Raw genomic sequence first — 25,624 nt, forward strand, 5'->3', positions numbered from 1 at the left:
TAACCATTAAAAAGCAGATACAGATTTTTATTTTTACAAAATAACTTTGTGTTCATAAGAAGAAAAAAAAAACTGAATTGTTAGTTTTGGGTGAACTATTTCTTTATCAAATAATAGTTTGATAGTTGTTTTACCACGACTACTACTACAATTAATACATCTACAATAAAGGCCAATTATATTGGAATGCACAGTGCTCAGCATAATTGAGTTCACCCTGAAAATTAATATTTTTATGCATTTCTCGGTGAAAATAGGCAATGTATTTTGGTGCATTTAAACAAAACAAATTTAATAAACAGATATATTTATCAAAATACTTCACTAAACATATTTAGAAATTGAAAGATGATACAATTAAATTCATGCTAAATATCACAAAAATAAACTACAAGCTACAAAATTTCAACAGGCAACGCTGTGACGCAGTAGGTAGTGCTGTCGTCTCACAGCAAGAAGTCGCTGGTTCGAGCCTCAGCTCAGTTGGCGTTTCTGTGTGGAGTTTGCATGTTCTCCCTGCGTTCATGTGGGTTTCCTCCGGGTGCTCCGGTTTCCCCCACAGTCCAAAGACATGCGGCACAGGTGAATTGGGTAGGCTAAATTGTCCCTAGTGTATGAGTGTGTGTGTGAATGTGTGTGTGGATGTTTCCCAGAGTTGGGTTGTGGCGGGAAGGGCATCCGCTGCGTAAAAACATGCTGGATAAGTTGGCGGTTCATTCCACTGTGGCAACCCCAGAATAATAAAGAGAATAAGCCGAGAAGAAAATGAATGAATAAATGAATGAAAATTTCAACAAATTTGTTTTTATTTTTTATTTATTTATTTTGCTTCTCTTGATTTTTCCTCCTTGTTAAATGTGTATTTAATATTTTTCCTAGAACATAAATTTGGGTGTAATAGTTTTTGGACCATTATCATTAGTTTTATGTTAGATTAGCTCCAGATTTGGCTTCACTACTGACTGATCTAATGTACACACGCAACTTTAATATTGTATAGCTTCCTATTAAAAATATGAATTCAAAAGAGAGATTTGTGAGGGGTGTACTTGTATATGCTGAGCACAGTATATCTGTGACCTGACATGAGGTTTACTTTGCTGTGAAATTCCATGTTAAGGAACAGTAATAGTCATTGAAAGAGTATTTTCTGTCCTTCATTCACCTCACAGCAGCTGATAGGTGGAGCTGCCTTATAACTCCACCGATAACCGAGTCCACAGTTACTAAACCTGGCGTTTTTAAGGTTTATAACAACTGTAAACGCGTTGTCCAGTTCTACTAATGTCAACACAGCCTCAGGGAACCTATACTTTAAAATACTGCCCAAAATAGGTCAGTAAGTCTATATAATCTGCTGAATCAGTCATGGGAATAAATAAACCTCTCGACATTTGAATGACTGGATAAAAGGTGGAGTTAAGAGTAAAAGGGTTTGTCTTGCCTTTTCTGTTGTCGTGAGATGTGACAGAAACGGGTAATGTTGCAAACAAAATTTACAAATGGGTAAGGATTAGGTTTTGGCGTCAGTTTCAGGACTCAGAATGTTTACCGCGCAAACATAACCGCGAAAATATGCTGCCCTCATCATTCCAGCACAGAGGAGTCATTGTAGGAGCTCTACCTGCCGGCGAAGAGAGGAACTGCAGGCGCACCTTACACAGTGAAACGGGCTTTGATGGAGAAAATGCACGACGTCGCATGTAAGAAGCATTTTAGCTGTCAAAATAAATACATTACAGGTTTTAAGTCAAATTAATTATTTGGTTATTAACTAAATAAGCTCCACACTATCATAAACCGCACCCAAGCCAAGATAAGGAAGTATTTGTTAGCTAGATCCAGATTTCTCGTCAGAACATTATATATTATATATATATATATATATATATATATATATATATATATATATATATATATATATATATATATATATATATTAATCAGTTAAACCAGGAGAATTAGACAGCTTGCTGACCATTTTGCTTGTGTCTTCTAGAATTTAGAAAGCTGCAAGCAATAAGAATGGAGGAGGAGTCAGAGTTGAGTCAGAAAATACCATTGGTTCGTTGGAGGAGTGACGTACAAGGAGCGCTCCCTCTCGCGGCCACGGCGCGTCACTGAAACCCCAGCATCGGCTCAGGGCCCGGGGGTCCTGCTGGACTGAAGACCAAACCAGCTCACCTAAGAGCCCGAGGGACCCCAAAACTAAAAAGACTCACCCAACTCACAAACGAAGAGCTTATTTTAGAAAACACAGGTGAGAGAGCAATTTAAAATGTAAACTATGGCGTAAAAGAATGGTATTTACCAGTCTGATAACTTTTACTTCAGGACATTAAAGGGGCAGTTCACCCAAAAATGACAATTCTGTCATCATTTACTCAGCCTTTACCTGTCTAAAACTGTTTCTTTCTTCTGTTGGACACAAAAGAAGATATTTTGAAGAAATAACTATTTGACTTGCACAGTAAAGTAAATAAGATCAAAACCACTTAAGGGTGAGTAAATAATGAGTAAATTTTCATTTTTGGTTGAACAACCCCTTTAAGCTTGGTTCATCTCAATTAATATTGTTAAAACAACCTAAAATTGTAAATAACCTGGAAAATCAATGAGGTAATGCAAACTGTTATATTTTGTTTAATTGAATCTGTTGAGTTTACATGTCATTTGAATTTAAATGTTATTTTTGTCATTATTAACATAAGTGACCACACTCTCAATATCTAAAATATATAAAAATAAAAAATAGTTGTGTAAAAAGCAACAATTATTGCTTTTCAAATTTAATTAATTTTCAAAGGAGGTGAACTTATGTTGGACACTGGATGTCTGTCGCATTAGTATACTGCGTGAAATATAATATCAAGTGTTTACATCAGGGCTGCACAGTATAGTTTCAGTATCGATATCGCAATATGATCATTTCGCAAGTGTTTTTAAGGCCTGTGACTGTGGGAGATTAAATTAAATTTGATTAAATTGTTTATTAAATGAAGACTATGCAGTATTATTTTACATTTGATTATTCAGTTACTGTATACCTGAATACAGGTTGACTCCTTGGAAAACAATAAAAAGCTGTTTATTTATTTGTACAATTTTCTTTATTTAATTTATCTATGCTTGAAGATTGTTTTTGTTTTATGCACTTGCCTACAAAATCATCCAAATCCATATTTCCAAACGGATATTCAAATCATCTATTAAAATTTTATTCATATTGTAATATATTAGGCATGGATCGATAATCGTGTTCAAGGTATACCGCAGGTGGGAAAGATCAAGGTTTTAAAACTGTCAACATTTTCTGCTATACCATTTCTAAGGTATGAATAAGATTTTTTGGTCACACTACAATAAGGTTCATTAGTTAATGTTAATTAATGCATTTACTAACATGCATTTACTAACATAAAAACAATGAACAATGCATTTACTACTGTATTTGTTCATGTTAGTTAACGTTAGTTAATGAAAATACAGTTCATTGTTAGTTCGTTAACTCATGGTGCATAAACTAATGTTAACAAGCATGGACTTGGATGTTAATAATGCATTAGTAAGTGTTCAATTATGATTAATAAATGCTGTACATGTGTTGTTCATGATTACTTCATGTTAGTAAATGCATTAACTAATAAAGCTTATTGTAAAGTGTTACAGATTTTTTATTTACATTTTATTTAGGACAAGAGCATCTCTAGCAGAAATAATATCCAAAAATGCCATTTTTTAAATTGTAATGAAATCAGCGTTTTTGTGAAGACAGCAGAAGTCAAATGATTTATTTGAATTATTTAGCCTGACATGTTAATTATAATTGAAATATATTGTGTACAAAGGGGAAAAGGGTTTTGTTTTTTACCCAGACATTTAAAAACAATATATTTTAGAGCAGTAATCTCAACACAGTGATATTTATATCTAAGGTTATCATACCGCCAGAATCTTATACCGGCCCAGCCTACAATATATACAGTAATCGCAGAATAAATAAATATCACAATGTTAGATTTTTTAATTATCGTGCAGCCCTAATTTACATTTCTATTTTTTTTTTTAATGCCAAGTATTTTCTGTATTATTCTCACATATTTTATTTTATATAAAGGTCTGGCAGCTGAACTGCATGCGTACATTTCTTAGAGCATATAATAAGCTGACAACAGTACTGTATTAAAACCTTTACTTGCACATGGTACATCCAACAAAACAGATTCAGAATTAATGACAATAAAGCAAAAAGAAAGTTTTTTTTTCTCTTTCTCCACACTCCGTACAGTCAATCCTTTCCACCACTGCTGGAGACAGATTTAAAAACTAGACAAGAAAAATGAAGAGGGAAGGTTGAGGATAGGGGGAAAAGACCCCAAATAACATAACAGTTTACACTAATACATCAGGATACACAAAGATGTAAAGCATAAGAAAAGAGCAGTCAGAAAACATACTGAGAAGCAATATTTTTGTGTGTTTTTTTTTCTTTTGGTGGGAGTAAATTAAGAAAGCTCTTTCAAGTCCGTAATCTCTTAAAGACTCCCAAAAACAATCACCATTTTCATCAGCCCACCCACTTGAAAGTACAAAATCATCTATTATGTAGCCCTCCTTCAGCTGTACATCTATCCAACACATTCCTATATAAAGGAAATCGCACAAAAACATGTCCATGTCACATTTCACCACAAAACCAACAACAACAAAATATTTTTGACATAAGTTCACTTCAGTAATGCACTCCCACATTTAATTATTCATTCCAATTAATCTGAATAGTAATTTCCATTACTGTAGCTCAGCGATTTCAATTTGAATCAGGATAAATAAAAACACTTTGCATAAAAAGTGAAAATGTGCACCTAATGAGATTTTACTTTGCAGTGAAGTATGACTTGGACACATTCTTAAGGTGTTTACATGACAGCCCTGAGATAAAAAAAAGGAAATCTTTTTCATTCCACCCATTTTCAAAATGTTTCACTCCAGAAATACAACCCTTCACGTTGATCAATAGCTGGTGATGTCTCTTTAAGAAGAAACAATACACACCTGTCGAGTTCTCTAGTCCGCCACTGTTGTTTTAATTGTACATGCTACATGACATCACTGTTTTATTTTACACAGAGGCGACGAAAATGGCATCATGTGCAAAAATGTGCGCTTTGAAAACAGTTTCACACTCTCAAATGAGGGTTTGATTAAAGCAGTGGTGTCCAAACTCAGTCCTGGAGGGCCGGTGTCCAGCATATTTTAGTTCCAACCCTAATTAAACACACCTGAACCAGCTAATCAAGCTCTTTCTAGGTATACCAGAGTTCCAAGCAGGTGTGTTGAAGCTAAGCTATTCAAGACACCAGCCCTCCAGGATCGAGTTTGGACACCCCTGGATTAAAGGGATAGTTCACCTAAAAATTAAAATTGCCATTATTCATCCTTCACGTTTCACCTGCTAAACACAAACTAAGACAGTGAAGAATGTTGGAAACTTGTAGCCATTGAACTCCACAGTTTTTGATTTTATTACTATGAAGATCAACTGTGTTTAAAAAAAAAAAAACTCAAATGTTTAGAACCACCTAAATGAGAGTAAACGTTCATTTTTGGGTGGACTATCCCTTTAAATTACAGGTGCCCAAGGAGTTTGGCTCCAACTTGCTTCAACATAACTGCCAGGAAGTTTCTAGTACACCCGGTAAAACCGTGATTAGCTTCAAGTGTGTCTAATTGTGTTGAAGCTAAACTCTGCATGACACCGGCCCTCCAGGACTGACGGCTTTAAATGAATTGAAAAAAAAAATCGTTTTCATTTTTAGCCAACAGCGGTGTCATGTAAACACACGTTTTGTGTAATTCACCTGTGTGAACCCTCCTGACCTTCGCAAACGCTTCCCTCATATCTAACGCAGATCTGTCTTTACATATTCGCTGAAAAACCACAAACGAAGATCAAAGTCAATCAGCTCTCAGACTGTAACGTGCATAATAACCACTTCATTCTCAGGCGGAGATTCATTCAGTTTGCACTGTGCATATTTCAGAGCGCCACTTGGCTTCAAATACACACCCGGGAGGGCTTTTCCCCAACATGTGTGACAAATTGCAGCAACAAGGCCTTAAGAAAAAAATGCACCAACAGAACCCTCTGGATCTCTCTGTCTCTCAGCTGGGTATAAATAGTTGCATTAGGGGTTCTGTTTAGTGATCATCACAGTACACAGTCGACCAGTAGGGGTTAGTTAGGGGTCTCCCGTCGCACCTGTTTGGCAGTGCTGAATCAGTTCAGGTGCATTACGGATAACTGAAGCGTTACTGTCTGCTGTAACAAAACTGAAAATGGTACAAAAAAACCTGCGCAAGGCTTATATATATATATTGTTCATTTCAATGAATGCTTTGCAACCCTAAACTAATTGAGAACTGTTAAAATGTGAGATTATGAAAGAGTTGAGAGGGTGGGGGGATAAAACCTGGACCCCAAAAGAGCTTACAGCGTATGTTTTTAGTAATATGTAGTCAAGCGAAAGTCGATTATGGCAAAAAGCAATCAAGTAATAGGAGATTGGGGCCATTGCACTCCATTTCAAGGAAATACAGTGAAGCGTTTCACCACTTTTGTATGCATCTTTCACATAGACAGGACGCACATACACACACATACCCAAATACACCTACCCCCGTAGGCTGACTGACAACTCTGCCAACACTCGAGTCACCTACGTGAAAGCACAAGCATACAGTGCACAATCAAATGACCTTCCCGCTGTTCCGGTACTGAGCAGACCATCATCGCCAACTGAATTAGCCTCAATTCCTGGATTTATGAAAACTGGGTGGACAAGCATGCAAGAACTCTTTGAGGAGGCTAAACTACTGGGAAGCCAAATTTACTGGACCAGAGGTCAGTTGTTAATCACATTAAAAAGACCAGTGGCCCAACCGAAAACACATGAGGAACAAGTCACAAAGAGGAAGTCTGGATTCAGTCAAATGTCAATGGCTAGCATTACGGAAAACAGTAAAACCCATCAATCCTGTGAACCATCTTACATGATGTACTGCATGATTATACTGGAAAATTAAGCACCTTACAGATGTAAAAAAACACTTCAGATAGCAATATCTGCATATAGCTGGATACTACAATTGATCGTCATGTAGAAGATGGTGTATTAAACAAGAAATTGGCATATCAAATTCAAGCTTATTGAAGAAATTGCATATTTTCACCACAGCTGTGCGTGTCTATTTTGGTGTCAACATTTGTGTCCAAGCGTTGTCATTTTTAGCACCAAAACAGGTGAAACCACTCAATCCATTCTTCTCTATAAAACCTTTAAATACTAGAGTAATTGAGAGTATTTGATCTCAAGTCTCTGCCTAAAAGTACTTTGTTTTATATGCCCATTGGTTTCTGTGGCTTAAACCAATGTTCCCACCATCAACACTGGTGCATTTGCTGGATCTTGTTCAATGGCCTGAATTCTCTCCCTGATGCATGATCTCGATCATTCTCGCATAAATGCATAGATGTTGTGACGGATGCTGGTTTTGACACTTCGCCCTTTCGCACCAACTGCACAACTCCCACAGAGCCCTGCACCCTCATTTCCTGCTGAATAAGACAAAATGGCCGTAGTTTTGAAGGAGGCGACCTGAACAGATGGAATGCAGAAATACATTATCTAGAACTTTTCAGATAGTTTAACAAAAACCGTGCATCACAAACCAAATCAGATTATCCAAACAAAACCAACTTGCACACACACTTGTGCCACAAAAACTGTGTTTTAAGATTGGCTCAAAATATCAAACAGGTCTCGATAATCAAAGACGTCTGTGCCAATCAAACACCAATTTTCCGTGCAATCAGTCAACTTTGACAACAATCTGCAGACTGTCGTTCTAATTCAGCAACAAGCATCGACTCCTCTAGTCTAGACTGTAGATAACCCAAATTAGGCAAAGTCATGTAATGCATCCCCAGCCTTTACACCAAATCAAGATCACTTTTTGTGGTTTTAATACGCCAAAGTTAGTACCAGTTAATTCCAAAGGAGCCTGATGACAATCACAAACGAAAATAGGCCTGCTACACCGAAGACATGGAAAGGGCAAGAGTGGTTGGACATACTTCACAGCACACACACACGGTTTATAAATATTTGTCTACTGGGGGGTATGGTGTGGTTCCATGGTGTGGATTTGGTTCCCACTTGGTGACAGAAAAATGCATCAAAGGAAGGAACTTGTGGGAATAATGAAACGGCAAAGGTATAAGGTCCTCTAGACGGTACCGAAACCAATACCAACACATTTGCTCATTTAAAAACAACACAAAAATAACAAGGTCATCCCTCCTATTGCCACCAAAAAAGCAGGATTCTCCTGCGAGATTTAATCTGTGCCTTTAGGCCCTCCATGGATCATGATCAAAAACTCATGTCCAACAAAACCTCCATACATTTATTCACAAATGTAAAACCCCGGCCTGCATTTCATATGGGCCAGATGCAGCAGGCCAAGAATTTCCAATGCCTTTTATAAATTGGACTCATTTCATGAGTACAGTACAAAGTGGGATCTCAATGTAAAAATCCCAAAAATAGCATGTTAGCAGTTTTCCACAGTCAAACACAAAGGGTCAGGCCTGCCGCGACTTGATTCGTACCAGCCAAAAGGCTTGCCGGATTCTCACCCCAGTCACACATGCACTGTAAATTCAGCCGAAGGGCTGTCTAACTGCAGTGACCCCAAAAACAAAACAAAAGAAAAAAGTACAGTTCGTGCATTCAGAGTAACATAGAAACCAAAACGACACACTGAGATCTCTAGAATCAATACGAGAGTTCTAAAACTGGAAGCTGAAGTCTTTAAAACAAAGCTTTTGATTTAGACCCTCCAGGGAATTCGAAAAAATAAGATCTCTCTGGACAGCTCATACGGTGTAAAACGTTACATGGAAAACATCTCTTTTTTTTCAGACAGCTTAAGAGTCTTTTTTGTGGCTGTACTGGTTTGAAGGTGCGGCAGGGAGAATGTGGAGGAGAGGATTGTGGGGGGGGGGAGGTGTTATTGGGAAGTGAGACACAGTAAAGCCCCAGAGTCCAGGGGGTACTGCGATACCCTGGTGCAAACCGGATTGAATTGGATCGAGACTGGTCCAGGTTAGGTCAGCTGATGAGGCGCTTCAAGCATTTCCATTAAGAAGGTGTCGATTGGGGTGTCTCCAATCAGCTTGAAGAAGAACAGGTGCTCCAGGCACTTGAGGCCAATGGAGCGCAATGCTGGCAACCGGAGAAGAAGCTTTGCAAACCTGAAAACAGAGCGACATGTACAGAAACTGCATTCAGCTACAATAACAGCAGGACATTACAGTGAAACAGTAACAACTCACTTTCCACCACGATTTACCCTTTAAAAAGTATAATAGATTATTTCTTCTGTCATTCAGTTGCTACTGGGGTTATTTAATTATTTATATCAGCAGCTATATATTGGCTATATTAATGGCAACATATGTACTAAATATTCAATATATAATTTATAATCATAACCACTTCTAAATCATTTGTTGCATAACAAAAACATACAAATTACAATGAACTGGGGTTTCAGAAAGGAGAAAAATCATGTTGTGCACCTTCCCTGCTGGTCAGGATATCTCTGTTTACAATAGGCCTCCAGCGATGCATAGACCTTCTCTCTTAGTAACTCCACTTCACTTGGGCTTGACAATCCCTTTGCATCTGCATATAAAATAAAAAGCTGCCATCATGCATCATGAATACGCAAACATTTTGCAGATCAGCAAGAATCTTGTATAACAATAAAGTGGAATGTGAAAGCATAAGAACTTAAGACTTGTGGAATTGTAGTGTTTCACTTGTGTCTTGATCTAAATATAGACTCACATTTACATACTTATATAACACGCATATATAAGTATACAAGAATACGAGTAAAAAATTTGGTTGAACTTTGACTGCTGTAAAGTCTGTCATTAAATTCTTCATTTCAATGTCCAGACGAGGGGAACTAAATGATTCACATACTCCATAATTGTACTTCTCAAAGAGGGAGATTATGTTTCTGTTGCATTCGCATGACTACGGTTTGCTTAGTCAGGACATGTCATTTGGTTTAAAAATATTTTTTTGTTATTTAAGTTAAAATACTACAATACTAAAAGTACCAGATAAAATTACCTTTTAATTTGTGTAACTGGCCAAACATTGATTAAAAATATTTTAGTTTTAAAACAATAAATAAAAACAAAACCAATCAGTGATGCACCAAAATAAAAATTATATACAAAAATCAACAATTTAAGAAAAATCTGGCCTAAAATGACTTGAAATTAACCACTCTTAAAGTGTGTTAATGTTACATTTAATTACATGTAAAACATATTAAACAAATACAGTTCATTCAATAATCTATGAAACAAAAGCATTTTAGACAATATTGCAAAACACTGCGCTCTACATTTGTAATGTGCAGAAAATGGATGCTAAACAGAGCCAGCAGAGAAGTTATTTTAACATCTCTTTGTTCAGGTCAATGATTTTGGTCCGCAACTAAAAATAGCTGGTTTCAGCCAAAATGTTGACATGCAAATACTTTTAGCAGATCCCTAAAGCGAACTAGCACAATTCACACTCTCTTGCCTTCTTTACACAACAATCCTAATAGAATAAAACAAAAGACAACAGTCAATACACAAATATTCAAAGTTTATTTGTATAGCGCTTTTCCCAAAAATTATAGTTTCAAAACAGCTCCACAAAAAGTGTACATTATTGCATTCCAATTTAATTCTGAAAAGTTAAGGTTATTTCTAATTAACTAGTAACTATTAGCTTCATTTATTCATTCATTTTCCTTCGGCTTAATCTCCATTTCAGAGGCCGCCACAGCGGAATGAACCACCAATTATTCCAGCATGTGTTTTACGCAGTGCATGCCCTTTTAGCCACAAGCCAGTACTGGGAAATAACTAATAGCTTTTAACAGAATGTTATTATATATAAACATAGCTAACCTGCAGTTATACAGCATATAGGTGATGCCTATGTACATGTTGAATGAAGTGTATTTGTGTATTAACCTCTTAAGGCCCAAGGTGTTTTTTACATGCATTTTTGATTTCTTTTTGCCATTTGGGCTAATTGGAACCTAATTAGAATAAAACCTAAGTATATTCTTTTGATATGATGTATTTTCAGAGAAAATTATGTCCATATATGTGGACTTGTGGTCCAAATTTACATAAAACATTTTCCCCTAAAGTTCATGCATATATAACAGAAATTTTTTTGGAACATGTTTTGAGTATCAGAGAGTAAAAACAAAATTTTCCCCATTTTTTTACAGTTAAAAATAGTGTTTGGGACATTTCATATGCTGCAAAACAGTTGCAGGATGACACTGTATGTCTATAACAAAATATAAAACATAAGTATTTTAAATAGCCAGTTAAGAGCTAAAGTGTGCCGTCCACAGATGTGGCCTCTAAGGAGGTTAAGTGAATATGTTGTAGGAAATATACAAAAGCAAGGGTTTGGGGGGGATATAGATATTTTATAAAGGCTAACAAGAACAAATATGAGCTTAATATTTACAACAATGGGGTTCTGACCTGGGTTGAATAGGATGATGGCTCTGAGGCATCCCAGCTCCGTTTTATCCATCTGCATGTCCCTCATTTTGCTCACCAGCTCGGTCAGCACCCTGATGCCATTAAAACAGGGACAGGAAAGAGCGAGGGATGCCAAGCAGGAAGGGAACGTCAGGAGGAGGGATAAACAAAACACAGATGATTCACGTTAACATCTGAAATGCAACAAATCAGGCAACAGAAAAAGCTCAATGGAGCCGTTTTCAGAGCCACATTTCAAAATACACAAAATCAAAAAATAACACAACAGACTTCAGAATTTGTCTTAAAAGCAAAACAAAACAAGCAGAAATGCAAATGAAAAAATAAAAAACAAACAGCATGCCATGTAAAACATCAGTCATTCCTGTTAACACTGTGAGTACACGCAAGCAGACACACAGACAAGGTCAGTTTACCTGCCCCAAACAGCCCCAGACATATAACTATATCCAAAAATAAACTGTCTTAAGCTACAGGCTTTTCCTGACTGCTGCTGTTTTTTTGTTTTGTTTATGGCGTGTGGCGGAGTGTCATTACCTGTCGAATATGGCCCCAACCTCTGCATTGTGCGCACTCTCCCTGTGTGTTCAATCACAACGTGTTATTCAAATGTCATTACACATTTCACTGTTATATAATGTCTCCCCGCTCCAGAAAGGCCCAGGCAGAGACGTTAAAGACTCCACAATGTGTTGGCGGTAGGCCCAGTTCAAAGAGTAACAAGCTACAGGCTCTTGTTGAAAGGGGAAGGCAGACGGGCTCATGGGGCGGCAGCAGCGAAGCTTGAAAATGAGAATTCCCAGCACAGAACAAACACAACATAACATGAAGGGGAAAAAATATAAATAAAAATCAGGATCAAACATCAGGGCTCAACAATAACGATGGATGCTTTTAGAATTTATTCACGTAAATGCAACATTAATCTTTATTTTTGAGCAGTGTTTGAGCAGTGTTGTTTGCGAACTCTGGTGTAAATTTGTAAGTAATAATAATAATAAACAAATAAAATAAATTAAGCATCAGTTTTTCAATTATTTCCAGCAATGACAAAAATTCTAATTATTTTATTTATTTATTTATTTTTAAAAGGTAAAAAAAAAATTTACTTTTAAAAATATATTTTCATTTCAGATTTCTACCAGTGAAAATCTAGGAATAAAATAAGAATTTGTATTTTAATGCCATATCAATAGCATTAGCTGTAATCATGGCAACATCTAGTAAATATTTAATATATAATTTACAATCATGACTTTAATCATTCATTGTACAAAAAAAAAAAATACAAACAACACTGTTAAAAAAAAATCATAAAAGTCACTTCAATTTGATTAATAACAGTCAAAAATTTCTCCAGAATAGGGATGCCATGATTAACTGGTTTCTCTATTAACCGCGCTTTAACTCGTCAGGCTTAATCGTAAAGACTTATTAACACCGTGTTTCTGTACAAAACAATACTACTGCAACTTAGTTACGTGAACTGTGCGCTAGTTTGAAGTTCGGAGCTTGTACACAGAAACTAATACGCACACACACTGAATTAATGATAGCTGAGGTTATAAAAGTGCCGTAGGTGATTGTCTTCAGAAACTTTTTTTGTTGTGCTGGTTAAAAGTCTCTTCAGATTCCAATAGAACTAATTAAATTAAATGACCTAAATGTATTTATATGCATTTTAATATTCTGGATAAGGAAAATGCAAATTTGTGAATCTGTGCATCCAGTTCACTAAGATCCGCCAATTGTGCGTACAGACGAGAGAGCTTTTTAAAAACCTGAATCACTATTGGAGTTATTTTTGCAAGCTGGATGAAGGACGACACCATGGCTGAAGTATTTCTTTTAGACAGGTAATGTTCTGTTTTAAAACTATTTTAATCTCGCAAAGCTTAAATAGATTGTTTTGTTTTACGAATGGATGAAATGCACAGAAGTGTTGTTCAGCAACTGACATCTTCCAGCAAAAGATTGATGTGACTATTTTCAGTTTCATAAGGTCATTTTACAGCATTGATAATGTAGATTTTTTATTTAGTTTAACAACAAAACATCAGTAACTATGGCTATTTTGCCTAGCCGGCTTTACTGAGGTAAAGTTGGTTTCATACTCATATTGGTTGATTTTGCTTCCTGTATTGTTCACCATGCTACTCTGAATATTTGGTGTAAAGTAGCATGAAAGTATGGCTTAGTAATAAATGTAAATCCAGCACACCGTCAGCCAACCACTAAGCATCACTTTAGGACAAATAGTGTGACAGAGTGAGACCAGTGATGTCCTATACATAACACAGTTTTCCATTCAGAATCATAGTATTATAAAATACTATAAAGTTTTCTAACTAACGAATGACATGATCTAGTGGGTTGGCTACTGTCATCTTTAAGGTGCGCGTTCATGATTTCAGGAGGTGTGGCTTTGGAGGCAGGTAAGGGACTGTGTTTAGATATACTACAGTTATGTTTTTGGCATCTTTAACTAAGGGCCATTCAAATATTGCATGTTTTGCGCAAGCAAATTTGTTTATTCTAATGGAGGCTATTAGGATCGACATGCACGTAGCGTGCGAGCGGCGCAACATGCTTACGCTTTCCAGGCGCACCTAGTTCAAAGAATGCCGTAAACGCACCACGAGTCGTGGGACAAGAACTGGAAAAATACTAAATGAAAAATAATAAACAATTTTGTAATATAGTTGATCAAAAGACAAAGGCAAAGACAGCAGCCTTTGACTTAATTTGTTCTCTTTAAAAGGGAAATACTTAGCTAATATGTAGCTTAGATTAACATAAGACAAATACAGATTTTTCAATTAATTCCCTCAAGTCTAAAGACAAAGGGAATATTGTTTGTTTTATTATTATTTTGTGCTGTATTATTTGGCTACTAAGCAGCAATAAAATCACTTTTAGATACAAGTTTTCAGGTGATTATCTAAACTAGTGGTGTTTTTAAATGAATGAATGCATAATAACCCTGATAACCATGATTATTCCTATAATCGGACAACCTAAATCTACAATCGTTGCATCCCTAGTCTTGAAGAACCATTTTTAAACATTTCCCTTAAAATAAATTTAAATCATTATGGTTGAGCCCTGTTAAAAAAAATATATACTATTGAGGAAAATAACTGCTCATTCATGTTATTCATTTATGCATCATTGCTTTAGACTATAATATTAAGCAGATTATTAAAATAAAAGCACATAATATGATTCTGAAGACATAACAGATTTTGCACAGAAGGTTAAACAGCATCTAAAGCATGGGCTGATAAAGCAAAGCAGAAAGCATTTGCAAACACACACGCGCACACACACATCACATGGCACCAACAGGATGACAATGAAGCGCTGCAAAACTCAGGTGAGATGGACAGTGAAGCACAAGCACGGGGAGGAGGCTCATTTCTGAAGCAGAGACATTATGACAAGATGAATGGCAACGAAAGACAACTTCATATATGAACATCACAACAAACTGTAGCACAGAACATCTAGAATGAGCTCATTTTACAAAATAAAACAACAGCCTGTAGCTCATTATTCCTGGATTTGCATGAGACAAAGTCCGGAAGTCTTGGGAGAAATGTATTAAATTTGTTCCTTGAAATAAAGAGCTGCTGTGAGAAACAACCAGCAGACTAAGAGTGACGTAACAAGCGTGCACTCCATTAATCATGTAAATGAGAGTGTGTGTTGAGACTATAAGCAGAGGAGAGCACCGGTGCACATATGAAGTGTTTGCATGTGCGTGTGTGTTTTGTCTGTTTGTGCAGTTTCATTCTGTGCAGTATACAGCAGCGTCAAGACGGCAGGCTGTCGGGAAGTTTTTTTTTTGTCATGACACAGGAAAATCCAACCACCTTTGCAGGCTTAAATGTGTCAAAGCAAGAATCAATGCTAGTAAGATTCAGGAGCACCACAAATCAGGGTATGACGGACGATTAATGGCCTAATCCTTTTCCAGACATAAGCATAGCAGGTGACATGCAGATCTGTACACAACTCTAATGAGGAATAGCTAAAGACACATCAATAACTGATATTTGGACTCCACCAAAATAAAAATGTGATCATGTGCTACCATTCAAAAGCCTGAGGTCAAAAAGAAAATTCTGATAAAAATGAGTATTTATTAATCAAGAATGCATTAAACTGATCAAAAGAGCCAGTTAATACAAATAAAGTGTTGTCTTTTGAATGTAGGGCTGGGCGATAAAAACGGTATCTGTATTTTTTGACCGAACACCAATGTCAGATAAGATAAAAAAAATAGTTTGGTATTAAGTTTGGGTATGTAGCGCTATAGTTTTATTAAATTGTGGCTGTTGAGCGCGCGTCTTGGAAAAAATGTCAGTAGGTTTAGGGTGTAACTTTATTTCAATTCGAGGCACGTGACTTGCACGCACAAATAGGAAACGACGCGCACGAGGCGCGCTCGGATTTTCAGGCAACTTGCACCTAATTGAAAACAGTTAAACTTTTCAGAATGCCGAGAGCGCACCACAATTTATTAATTTACACTTTGTATGGAATATCCACATTACAGTAGTAACCTCAGACAAACACAGAGCACCCAAATGCTGCAGTGCTTTTTTATTTTCTCTATAAGTAAAAACTTGTATCGGAACTGTAGCAATGGTTTGTCTGTTTGTCATCTGCTGAGAAAACGGTTGATGGTCACCTAGTTACGAGAGACGGTGAAAAATGGTGAAGGTATTTGCGCGCTTGTGCTTTTCACTTGCGAGTTTTGGGTTTTGTCAAGGGCACTTCAGGTCAAAATAACATGATAAATTGACAAGTGTCATGACAAGCAGCATGGAGACAGTAAATAGAAAAGGATGTAAGGATGTTACCAGAATGGCTTTTTGGTTTCTTTTCTTGTGCATCCCAGTCACTAAAAATTGTAGCATACGGGGTAATAAAGACTTCAACTTCACAATTTGTAATGTAGCAATATGTATTTTAGAATAATGATGGTTGGTTTATTTACTTGAAAGCTCAGATTTGATTATCATAATTTGTTTTGTTTATAGAGTTTGAGGTTTAACGTATCATTAATACTGACATCTTACAGATGTTGATCTACCTTAAAGTTTGCTTTGATTGTTTAGCATTTACAATTTACCATAGCACACATTTTTTAACATTTTATTTATCAAGTCTCTTTAACACTTATGTTTATTTTATAAGACATACGTGATGAGATTTTTTTGTTTGTTTTTTAAAAATTATTATTTTAATAGTTTATAAAAATATTTAAACTATTATTATATTTATAATAATACTTTAACTATTATAACTATAAAGTGGTTAAATAAAAGAAAAACTTAACATTCTTAAATGTACTTAATAAAATAAAAAAATTATCTATACTGAATGTTATGATACATTATATCTTAATATTCTTTGCTATAATATCACCCAGCCCTGTTTGAAAGTTCAATTCAGTTAATAACTCTTTAAAATGCTAGTTTTCAAAAAACATTTATAAGCAAGTAGAAAATAATTAGAATATTAGTTCTGAAAATTAGCAATGATTTTTGTCAAGCAAACAATTGACTTTTATTGATCAAATGAAGGCAGTCTTGATGAGTTTAAGACTCTTTAAAAGCCCACTGACCTCAAACACTTGACTGGCAGACTAAAGTTGAACACTAGCCTATCCTGCCTGCAGTCACGGGACATGACTATTACCTGTCAAAGATGGCTCCCACCCCAGCGCTGTGAGCACTGTTCCTGTGCACATGGAGACCGGTGGCCAGCAGAATGCCATCCTTCACTGTGATGGAGCGATGAGAGAATGATGCGATCAGCAGTTCATTCCAGCCTGACAGATAAAGCAGAGCATGAGTGGGGACTTAATATTTAGAGATATAAATTATTAACAGTGTTTGCTAGGGGAAGAAATCACTAAAAAAACATTTTGCAGCTTCAGATAAATAATTTAAATGTGCAAAAACGTTACACAGAGTGGCAAAAGCAGAGGTAAATGGGTTTACCGGCACGCAGCAGGATGACCTGGTCGTCCAGAGAGAGCTCACTGAAGTGAGGGATCCGTTTGGCCCACTCCACCAAAGTGAACAGCTGTTTATCAGCGGCCTGGCAGATGTTTGTGACCGGGTCGTTCGGCTGAGGAGAATAAAACATGCATTTTAGGTTAAACGTAACAAGAGTAAGAAAAAAGTAAATAACTGAAAAACAGCTGATTCCAATGCAGACCTGTAAATTTATCTGGAAAAAACACATTAATACTTTGCAGACAAGACCCTCATAAAGCTTACCACAAGTGGACAACACTTTTACTAAGTACAGGTGAAATACAGATGAAAAATACAGAGCTTGTCCGCTTTTGATCCCTTCCACAGATAATTCAAAATGAACTGATCGGATTGCATTTGTACTGCAAATACTCATGTGATCAAATGAATATGATAAGCTAAAAAAAAAACACTTCCTGTCCACATGCTGCTCTGACACATGACCATTTTGGCATGTGTTGTGAAAAATGAACTAAAACAAGGTTCAGTTACTTGTTTTCCTGCTTGTGTCATGTCTTAAAGGAGATCAAAATCATGCCTTTTCTCAGAAACCAAAGCAAAGCATTTAAGACACAAGCAAAAAAAAAAAAAAAAAAAAAAAAAAAAAAAAAAAAAATCACTGCAAATGGGGAGCACTGCAGCTATTTTTATATCTTGACATTACAAATTACTTTTATTTCAAAACTGCAGCCCAAAAAATACAAATTCACACATGCACAATATAAGCTGTTTTGCTAATTTGTGGTTTTAACTAGATGACTGATGTTTGGAAAAAGCATAGTGTGTGTTCTGGTAGCTTGTTTAACCAAATTATTTTGATGGCATCATTTTGGCTCAGGCAAATTAGTTTTGTAAAGTAATTAGTCCACCATATTACCCCATACCTTACACACCTCCTTATTTGTGTCTTTGGGTGCTAAATTTCCAAAATATTTGCATTAAGATAAGGATTATTAGATTATCAGACTTATTTGCAGGAACGAATCCTTCCATGGCAAGTGACAATTACTGTTTTAATGGTGCTAAACGCTGCTTTGTTTGTGAACTGGAAGTTTGGTTTCCCTTTGTAGTATGAAAAAACGGAATACTGCCACCCTGAAGAGCAGAAAGACATGCCAACACGACTCTAGTTTCAGTTGAATTTCATTTGTTTGGTGTGTTAATGTGCAGCTTTTTGGTCCAAGGCGACAACACGGTTGTGTTTAGTTGGTGCTAGTTTTTTGCAGTCTGCTTTTTTGTGTCAAGGCCCTAATAGGACTGACTGTGTCCATTTATCTTCCTTTTTTTTAAGGATCCATGATAGACACAGTGGAGCAAACTCACCCCGAAACCAAATGAGAAATGGAACTCTAGTACGATTAAACCAAACTCAAGGCAGAGTAGACAATGCAAAGTATCTGCCTTAATTGAGCTCACATTAGTTTGGGCATTTTAATATTTTTTGCTCATCTTGCCACTGTAGATTTTTTGGGGGCCATTTACAATTGGAAATTAGAATATCTAGTCTCTAGAGGCGATAGAACCAGATATACATACTAGTATAGATAAATATCGATACTGAAATATTTATTACAATACAATCTTGCTTCTGGTTTATATCGATAATGGGTTTGCTCTCTCGCACTCTCTCTTCTCACCAAAAGGGGGATGAATAATGAATAATAAATAATAATATATTAACATGTTTGTTTTAATCAGAAAGATGGAGATTGTATATTTTTTATTTGTTACCTTTAGACTTAAGGACTGTTGACAAACCTGGTTTAAGCATTATACGTTTTAATTATTTGCTTCCCTTTTACTTTATTTGCATACTTTTAATGTGGCGGGATTTGTTTGTTTTAAGGTATCAAAAAACAAATAAATAATGAAATATTTTCAAGGTGTGGTATCGAAGTTGGAAATTCCAATATCATGCATCAAATCAAAACTCTAACATGAATAATGTTTCTATTCAACTTCCTGCTTTTAACTAATCCACCATCTCACTGCCAATGGGCTGCTACAATTACAGCTCAATCACCTTGAAGATCTCAATCACGTAACAAAATAATCCCAGCACTAAAGGTCAATAATCCTCCTTAACACGCTTATGGGTTACTTACAGAGCTTCCCCCTGAGCTGCCATCAGCATGCAGCTCAGTCTTCTGCTCTACAGCCATCTCTGCCTCCAGAATCTTCTCCACGGGCATCTCCTCATTGGCAGCGCTGGAGGACTCCACCTCTCCATCGCGCTCTTTGTTTCTCTGACGCTCCTCCTGAACGGCTGCATCGCACACAGGGAAATGAGGAAGAGGAACAAGACGGGGAAACGAAGATGAAGGGCAGAGTGCAGGATAGTGTGAGAAAGACCAACATAACGGGGGAAAAAAGAACGTGAAAGGGGAGGGGGATGAATGGGTAAAGCGGTAAAGATGGAAACAGATGTAGAGAGACACAGAGATATACAGATACATGTAGTTCCTGGTTAGTTTTCAACACATTCATTCACACACACGCACACATTCAAAGTCCTCCAGCAACATTCCTTCTTCCATGACCCAGAAAAGGCTACAAAGTTGCCTTATCACACATATTCATGACAACATTCTCACATGACTAATGTTTCTGCTGCATTCTGTCATTGAAAGGGGATCATACCATGTGGAAGCAAAACATTGATGCATAACCTTCAAAAAAAATAATTTAGAGAAACTAATCAGCAAAAAATAAAAACTTCTGCATCTGTCTAATGGCCTGTTTCCACTGAGTGGTACGATACAGGATCACCTTTATCAGTCTTGTTTCCACTGCCAAAAGGGTACCAATGGATTGGTGGGCGTATTGTCTGATGCAAAGTTTTAGTCATCGTCATTTTCGCTCGAGGAAATGTCAACGTAAAGCTGTACGGGTCGTTCACATATCAAATGAGAAGCACTTCTCACAAAACAGATGCTTTATACACAGAAATACTTGTGTATAAATGTTCATTAATAACCTTTCTATGAACATGATTTGATTATAACTGCAGATCAATAATGTGAAATAGCCTACTGTAACATCTGCAATAATATGAAACAAATAAACAACATATATGAACACATACAGACCCTTACAGTCTCCAATACATTACAGAAAAACTACACACAGCATACATTTAGTACTTATTTGGATACAACAGTGCAAACCTCTTATCTGCATCTTTAATCTTCACCAGCACATGTATCCCCTTGTTAGAAAGTTTTTTTGTCATTCCGAGTTCGTAATAGCCCAAAAGGTGATGATAATAGTTAAACATGGCAGTTTGTTCATATTTTAGGTTGCTAAAGGCTAAATTCTTTGTTTCTTTGTTTTTTCTGACTTTTCTTTTGTTTTTTGCGCATCACTTATGCATTTGTCCGTTTCTGAAAGGATCAGATGTCAGAGGTGCTTCAATAATCATGCACACTCTATTATCACCAGGTCAAGAAGTTTGTCATTTTAAATATAGACGCACGGCAAGTGCAAGCGAGAAAGCGAAACCACGCTTCCTTTAGACAGCCTTGTAAACAACTACGGGGCACAGGGTAGTTCTGCTCTTCTTGGCTTTGTGGCTGTTGATCTAGATGATGACATGGTTTGTTTAAGCTCGGGTTAACCATGGCTTGTTATTATCTATTATTACTGTGTAATGTCTCAGCTTTGTATTTAAAAAATGGCGATTCTTTGTTTTTATTCTCCTGGCTTGTGTATGAGTTAGTGACGTATCTCTGTAAACCAATAGCGTTCAGCTGCGTGTCTTTCTCCGCCTTTCTGTACCCTTTTGTTGTGCTAGGAAACCTTTCTAAAGGGTACCAAAAAAGTTGTATGGTATGGTTTGCTTTTTGGTACCTATTGACCGTGGAAACGGCTATAAAAGCGTACCGAACCACACCATTCAGTGGACATGGGCAAATAGAAGACACATGAATGTCAATAGTTCAGATGGGAAAAAGAAAAATGAGTGCATATGGTCATGGTAATTACAAAATGGCAAATGGATATTATTACTCTTAAACACCAAAAATCTAAATAAATATCAATACAATATATTTAAATACATTTTTATATATATATTTATAGGAAGTAAAATGTGCTGTTTTTGTCTGTGTAGTACCTAATTCTCAATATTCATTTTAACATTAGAAATACATGTGTCAAGTTAATTTTTAAAGTCATCTAATATTATATCAGTCTGGCAAAGAAGGAATAGTTCACCCAAAAATGAAATATCAGCCATTATTTACTTATCTTTATTTGTTCAAAAGCTATTTGAGTTCCTCTTCTCTGCTGAACAGAAAAGTTATTTCGAAAAATGCCGGCGATGGTAAACTTTTTCCTACTGTGGAAGTCAAAGGATACCATCAGCAAGCATTTTTCAAAATACAAATGATGGAAAGTTCTTTTTTTGGGTGAACTTTGCCTTTATGGATCATTTGGAAAACAAATGACTTGAAAAACATTGTTTAGACAGTAAAAGGTGGATAAATTAAACCAGCACTCTACGTTTAGCTTAAAAAAATGTTCTAACACTCAAAGTGGATCTAAAAATAAAAAATAAAAGATGAAATGAACGCTTTAATGGATGTGACTACAATTCTACAGAGCAATCCATTCATCATTTCCACATACTCTCTCTCTCACACACACAAACATACATACATACACACAAGCACCCCTCCCTCCCTCCCTGCTTTCTCCTTACATCGTTGTCGTTCATCTTGGACCACTACAGAAGGAGAGGGAGGAAGAGAGAGAACGAGAGGAAACAAAAGAGGGAGAGAGGGGGACATGTGTTAGTGGTGACAACAGCCCTCCCTCCCCCTCTCCTCTCCTCTTCGGTTTGTGCTGTGATGTCTATGATCATGCCCTTTTTAACATCTTATGAAATCTACACGTCTCTGCTATAGCAACTGTTAGAGCTGGGCGATAAAACAATATTGCTAAATATATAGCGCACAATATAGCGTTGATTTAATGTTTGCATAATAATATAGCATGTTTGCTTTAATATTTTCATAATGTTAGAATATAGCATGTTTCATTTAATGTTTGCAAATCACACCAAACCATATTTAGGTTCGTTTGAATGTGCACATTTTTTTTATTGATTTTAAGTCAAGCTCTTAAGAGAAGTGCTAGAAATTAGCAAAGATGAAGGCATGCTAACATTCTCAATACTGCGGACAAACAAAGCACGGCCCCATAAGCAATTCAGTTGAAGGGGATTCCACTGATTTACTGTAGTTTTAGGGCAACATTGGAAGATTATACAGATGAAATTTTAGTATTAATGTACTAAATGAATAATAGAATGAAATACAGCAATTGATGTTTAAATATGGAAATAGTGTATTTGAGTTTATTATATAATGTTTATTTTTATTATTTAGTAGTATTTGGTAGTAGTAGTTTTTATTATTATTAATTAATCTACAGTAGATTATTTATTAACAATAAGGATTTAAGCTTACTTGAAAATATTTTAAAACATAAATATTGCACCTCAAACTTGTGATTATACCTGTGTTCATGTTCTGAAAATAAAAAAGGTAAAATAACTGTCTGGTTTGACCAACTTTTATCTAGACCAGAGATGCCCAAAGTAGGGCCTGTGGCCCATTGTAACCTTTGATTTGGCCCACCATCCTATCTGAGAGAAGAGTGAGTATGATGAAGAGGGTTGGGGCGAATGCTTTTAACACAGAGACCATCATTTCTAATTTGACAACCTTTTTTGTTTGTTTTGAGCTACAAAAAAAACAACAACCTGAAATTACAAGTTCCATTCAAATGTTGCAAATACAGTCACTTGACAGGTAGAAGACTATGCAGAAGACATTGGTGAGCAAATCAAGGCAAAAACTAGTGTAATTCTGTTATAAACTAGACTGTTTTGTTTTTACTGTATTAAGTTCATTGTATTACTGTATTAGTAATATAAAGCAGTGTTTTCTAGTCATTTTTAAACATCATTAAATAAATTATGAAAGTATCTAACTATTGTGAACTATATTGATCAAGTTTAGTTTTTGGCCCTTCAAAAGAGAAAGTTTGGGCAGCCCTGATCTAGGCAGACCAAAAAGTTTTAAAGCTTTGTGTATGTCAAATCTTTGTCGTAAATATGTTGGTCCATCTTTGTCCAAATTAACCAAATTCTGCAGCATGTAGTTGCATGGGTAAAAAGCTTATTATTTTTCTGTTTCCAGCTTGCACCCATGCATGCCTAATTTTAAGAGATCTGAAATTCTACAACAATGGAGAAATGATTCAGAATTGTTAGAGAAAGAAGAATCGCAATGCTTCTGTGAATCACTTCTTTTTTTTGGTACATCCACCGCTAAAATTTAAAATATAAATATAGTACCTCAGATTTGTGATTGTACCTCAGATATTGTCATGTTCTGACAATAAAAAGTTAAATTAATTGTCTGGTTTCACCAAATTCTACCCAGACATAAAAAAAAGTCTTTAAGATTGGAAATTTATTGTTATAATTATCAATAATGATCTTTTTTTTTAGTTCATATCGCCCAGCCCTACCCGCTTTTGTGATTACTGTTTTGATTTGGCTACATTTTATTAAGCATTAACCCCTTATTTATCTCTCTTAGTGATGGACTAACATTTTGGCCAAGTTAATTTACATAAACTAAATAAAATAAATAAATACATAGATTTCTGCAGGTTTTGGCTACATCCACATTTCCATTAAATCCTACACACTAATTCTCCTATCAAACACTATCACTGCACCACTACATCACAGCAAAACATATTTCACATTACAAGTCTTTCGGCTGCATCATATTCATGTTAATACAAACACTGTGACCGATGTACTGTGATTTACAAACAAATGACTATTAAACACAGGGCCACTCATGAGGAAAGAAAACACTGACATCACCCACTTCAAACCCCTTATAGGTCACCACCACCACCAGTGAAACTCCTATTGGCGTCTAATATGTGTATGTGTAAGGTTGTCTTCTTACCTTCTCTCTTCATCCCCATGGCCAGGCACTTCTGGTAGCGGCAGTACTGGCAGCGGTTCCTCTGGCGCTTGTCCACCAGACAGTCTTTATTGTCTCTGCATGTGTAGCTAAGGTCCTTCCTCACAGTGCGCTTGAAAAAGCCCTTGCAGCCCTCGCAGCTGTACACTCCATAGTGCTTGCCTGGAGAGAACAGACGCCAGGTCAGTTTGTCGAGGTGGAAGATTAGTCACCAGATTGGAGAGACCCAATTTAGACAATTTCATAATGTTGTTGTTATGTAAGTGTTACATCATGAAATAATGTAAACGAATCAAAGACAAGATGGACGATTTTTTTTGCAATAAATTACTCGATGTGGGAATCTTTAGAGAATTCAGATCGTGACTTCCAGAATTGGATCAGATTATGATTCCAAAACAATCCTTGACCTACATTTTCCCCATTTTCTGGGCTCTTCAAATTGACCTTGACTTTTTTATTTTTAAAAGAATTATTTTTGGGGGTTTTCAGCTTTAAAAATGTATAGAACTGTAGAGCAGGGGTTTTCAACCTTTTAGGACACGTGTAAATCTTACACCTTATTTGCGGATAATCCTCCGGTTTGTCACAGGAGCATGAATGTTCATGAGTGAAGGTGAAACTGCCGAACTGAAATTACATGAAACTCTTACATGAAAGCACTTCACGTAAACAACTTAATTATATTATTGTCTATTAAGGCAAATAGTGATGTAATAGAAAAAATTAAATGTAAGCGTAATCAGTAGTGTCTCAAGTTAGTGAAAGATCTGAAAGGGCATCCTGCTGATTTTATTCAGATGGCTCACCAGTTTTACTTTCATTCGCCATCAATCATTTTAAAAAGCACCAGGTCCTTTTTTTTGTTGTTTATGTTTTACTCAAATGCATTA

At 36.1% G+C, this 25,624-nt stretch overlaps 1 protein-coding gene across 50 annotated transcripts in view; it reads right to left on the reverse strand.

Annotated features, from left to right (window-relative positions):
* Nucleotides 1-4,177: 4,177 nt before the first annotated feature.
* Nucleotides 4,178-25,624, reverse strand: part of rxrba (retinoid x receptor, beta a) — a 28,184-nt gene continuing 6,737 nt past the window's right edge. For 4 of the 50 annotated variants that reach the window (XR_015515714.1, XR_015515708.1, XR_015515728.1 and 1 more), the window contains 10 exons: nt 24,714-24,893; nt 22,421-22,444; nt 19,824-19,984; nt 17,680-17,809; nt 17,375-17,507; nt 12,203-12,244; nt 11,645-11,736; nt 9,647-9,752; nt 8,177-9,319; nt 4,178-5,231 (listed from right to left, as the gene is read on the reverse strand). Coding sequence is in view for 16 of the 50 variants with exons in the window: in XM_087293893.1 (XP_087150019.1) it covers nt 9,172-9,319; nt 9,647-9,752; nt 11,645-11,736; nt 12,203-12,244; nt 17,375-17,507; nt 17,680-17,809; nt 19,824-19,984; nt 22,421-22,444; nt 24,714-24,893 (1,016 nt within the window). In the remaining 34 variants the exon portion in view is untranslated. Of the gene's footprint in view, nt 9,320-9,646; nt 9,753-11,644; nt 11,737-12,202; nt 12,245-17,374; nt 17,508-17,679; nt 17,810-19,823; nt 19,985-22,420; nt 22,445-24,713; nt 24,894-25,624 lie in introns of all 50 variants that reach the window. The other 46 variants (XR_015515713.1, XR_015515707.1, XR_015515727.1 and 43 more) reach the window with 15 other exon arrangements.

The sequence above is a fragment of the Danio rerio genome, chromosome 19 (assembly GCF_052040795.2).
Source record: "Danio rerio strain M-AB ecotype USA chromosome 19, GRCz13ab, whole genome shotgun sequence".
Lineage (NCBI taxonomy): Eukaryota > Metazoa > Chordata > Actinopteri > Cypriniformes > Danionidae > Danio > Danio rerio.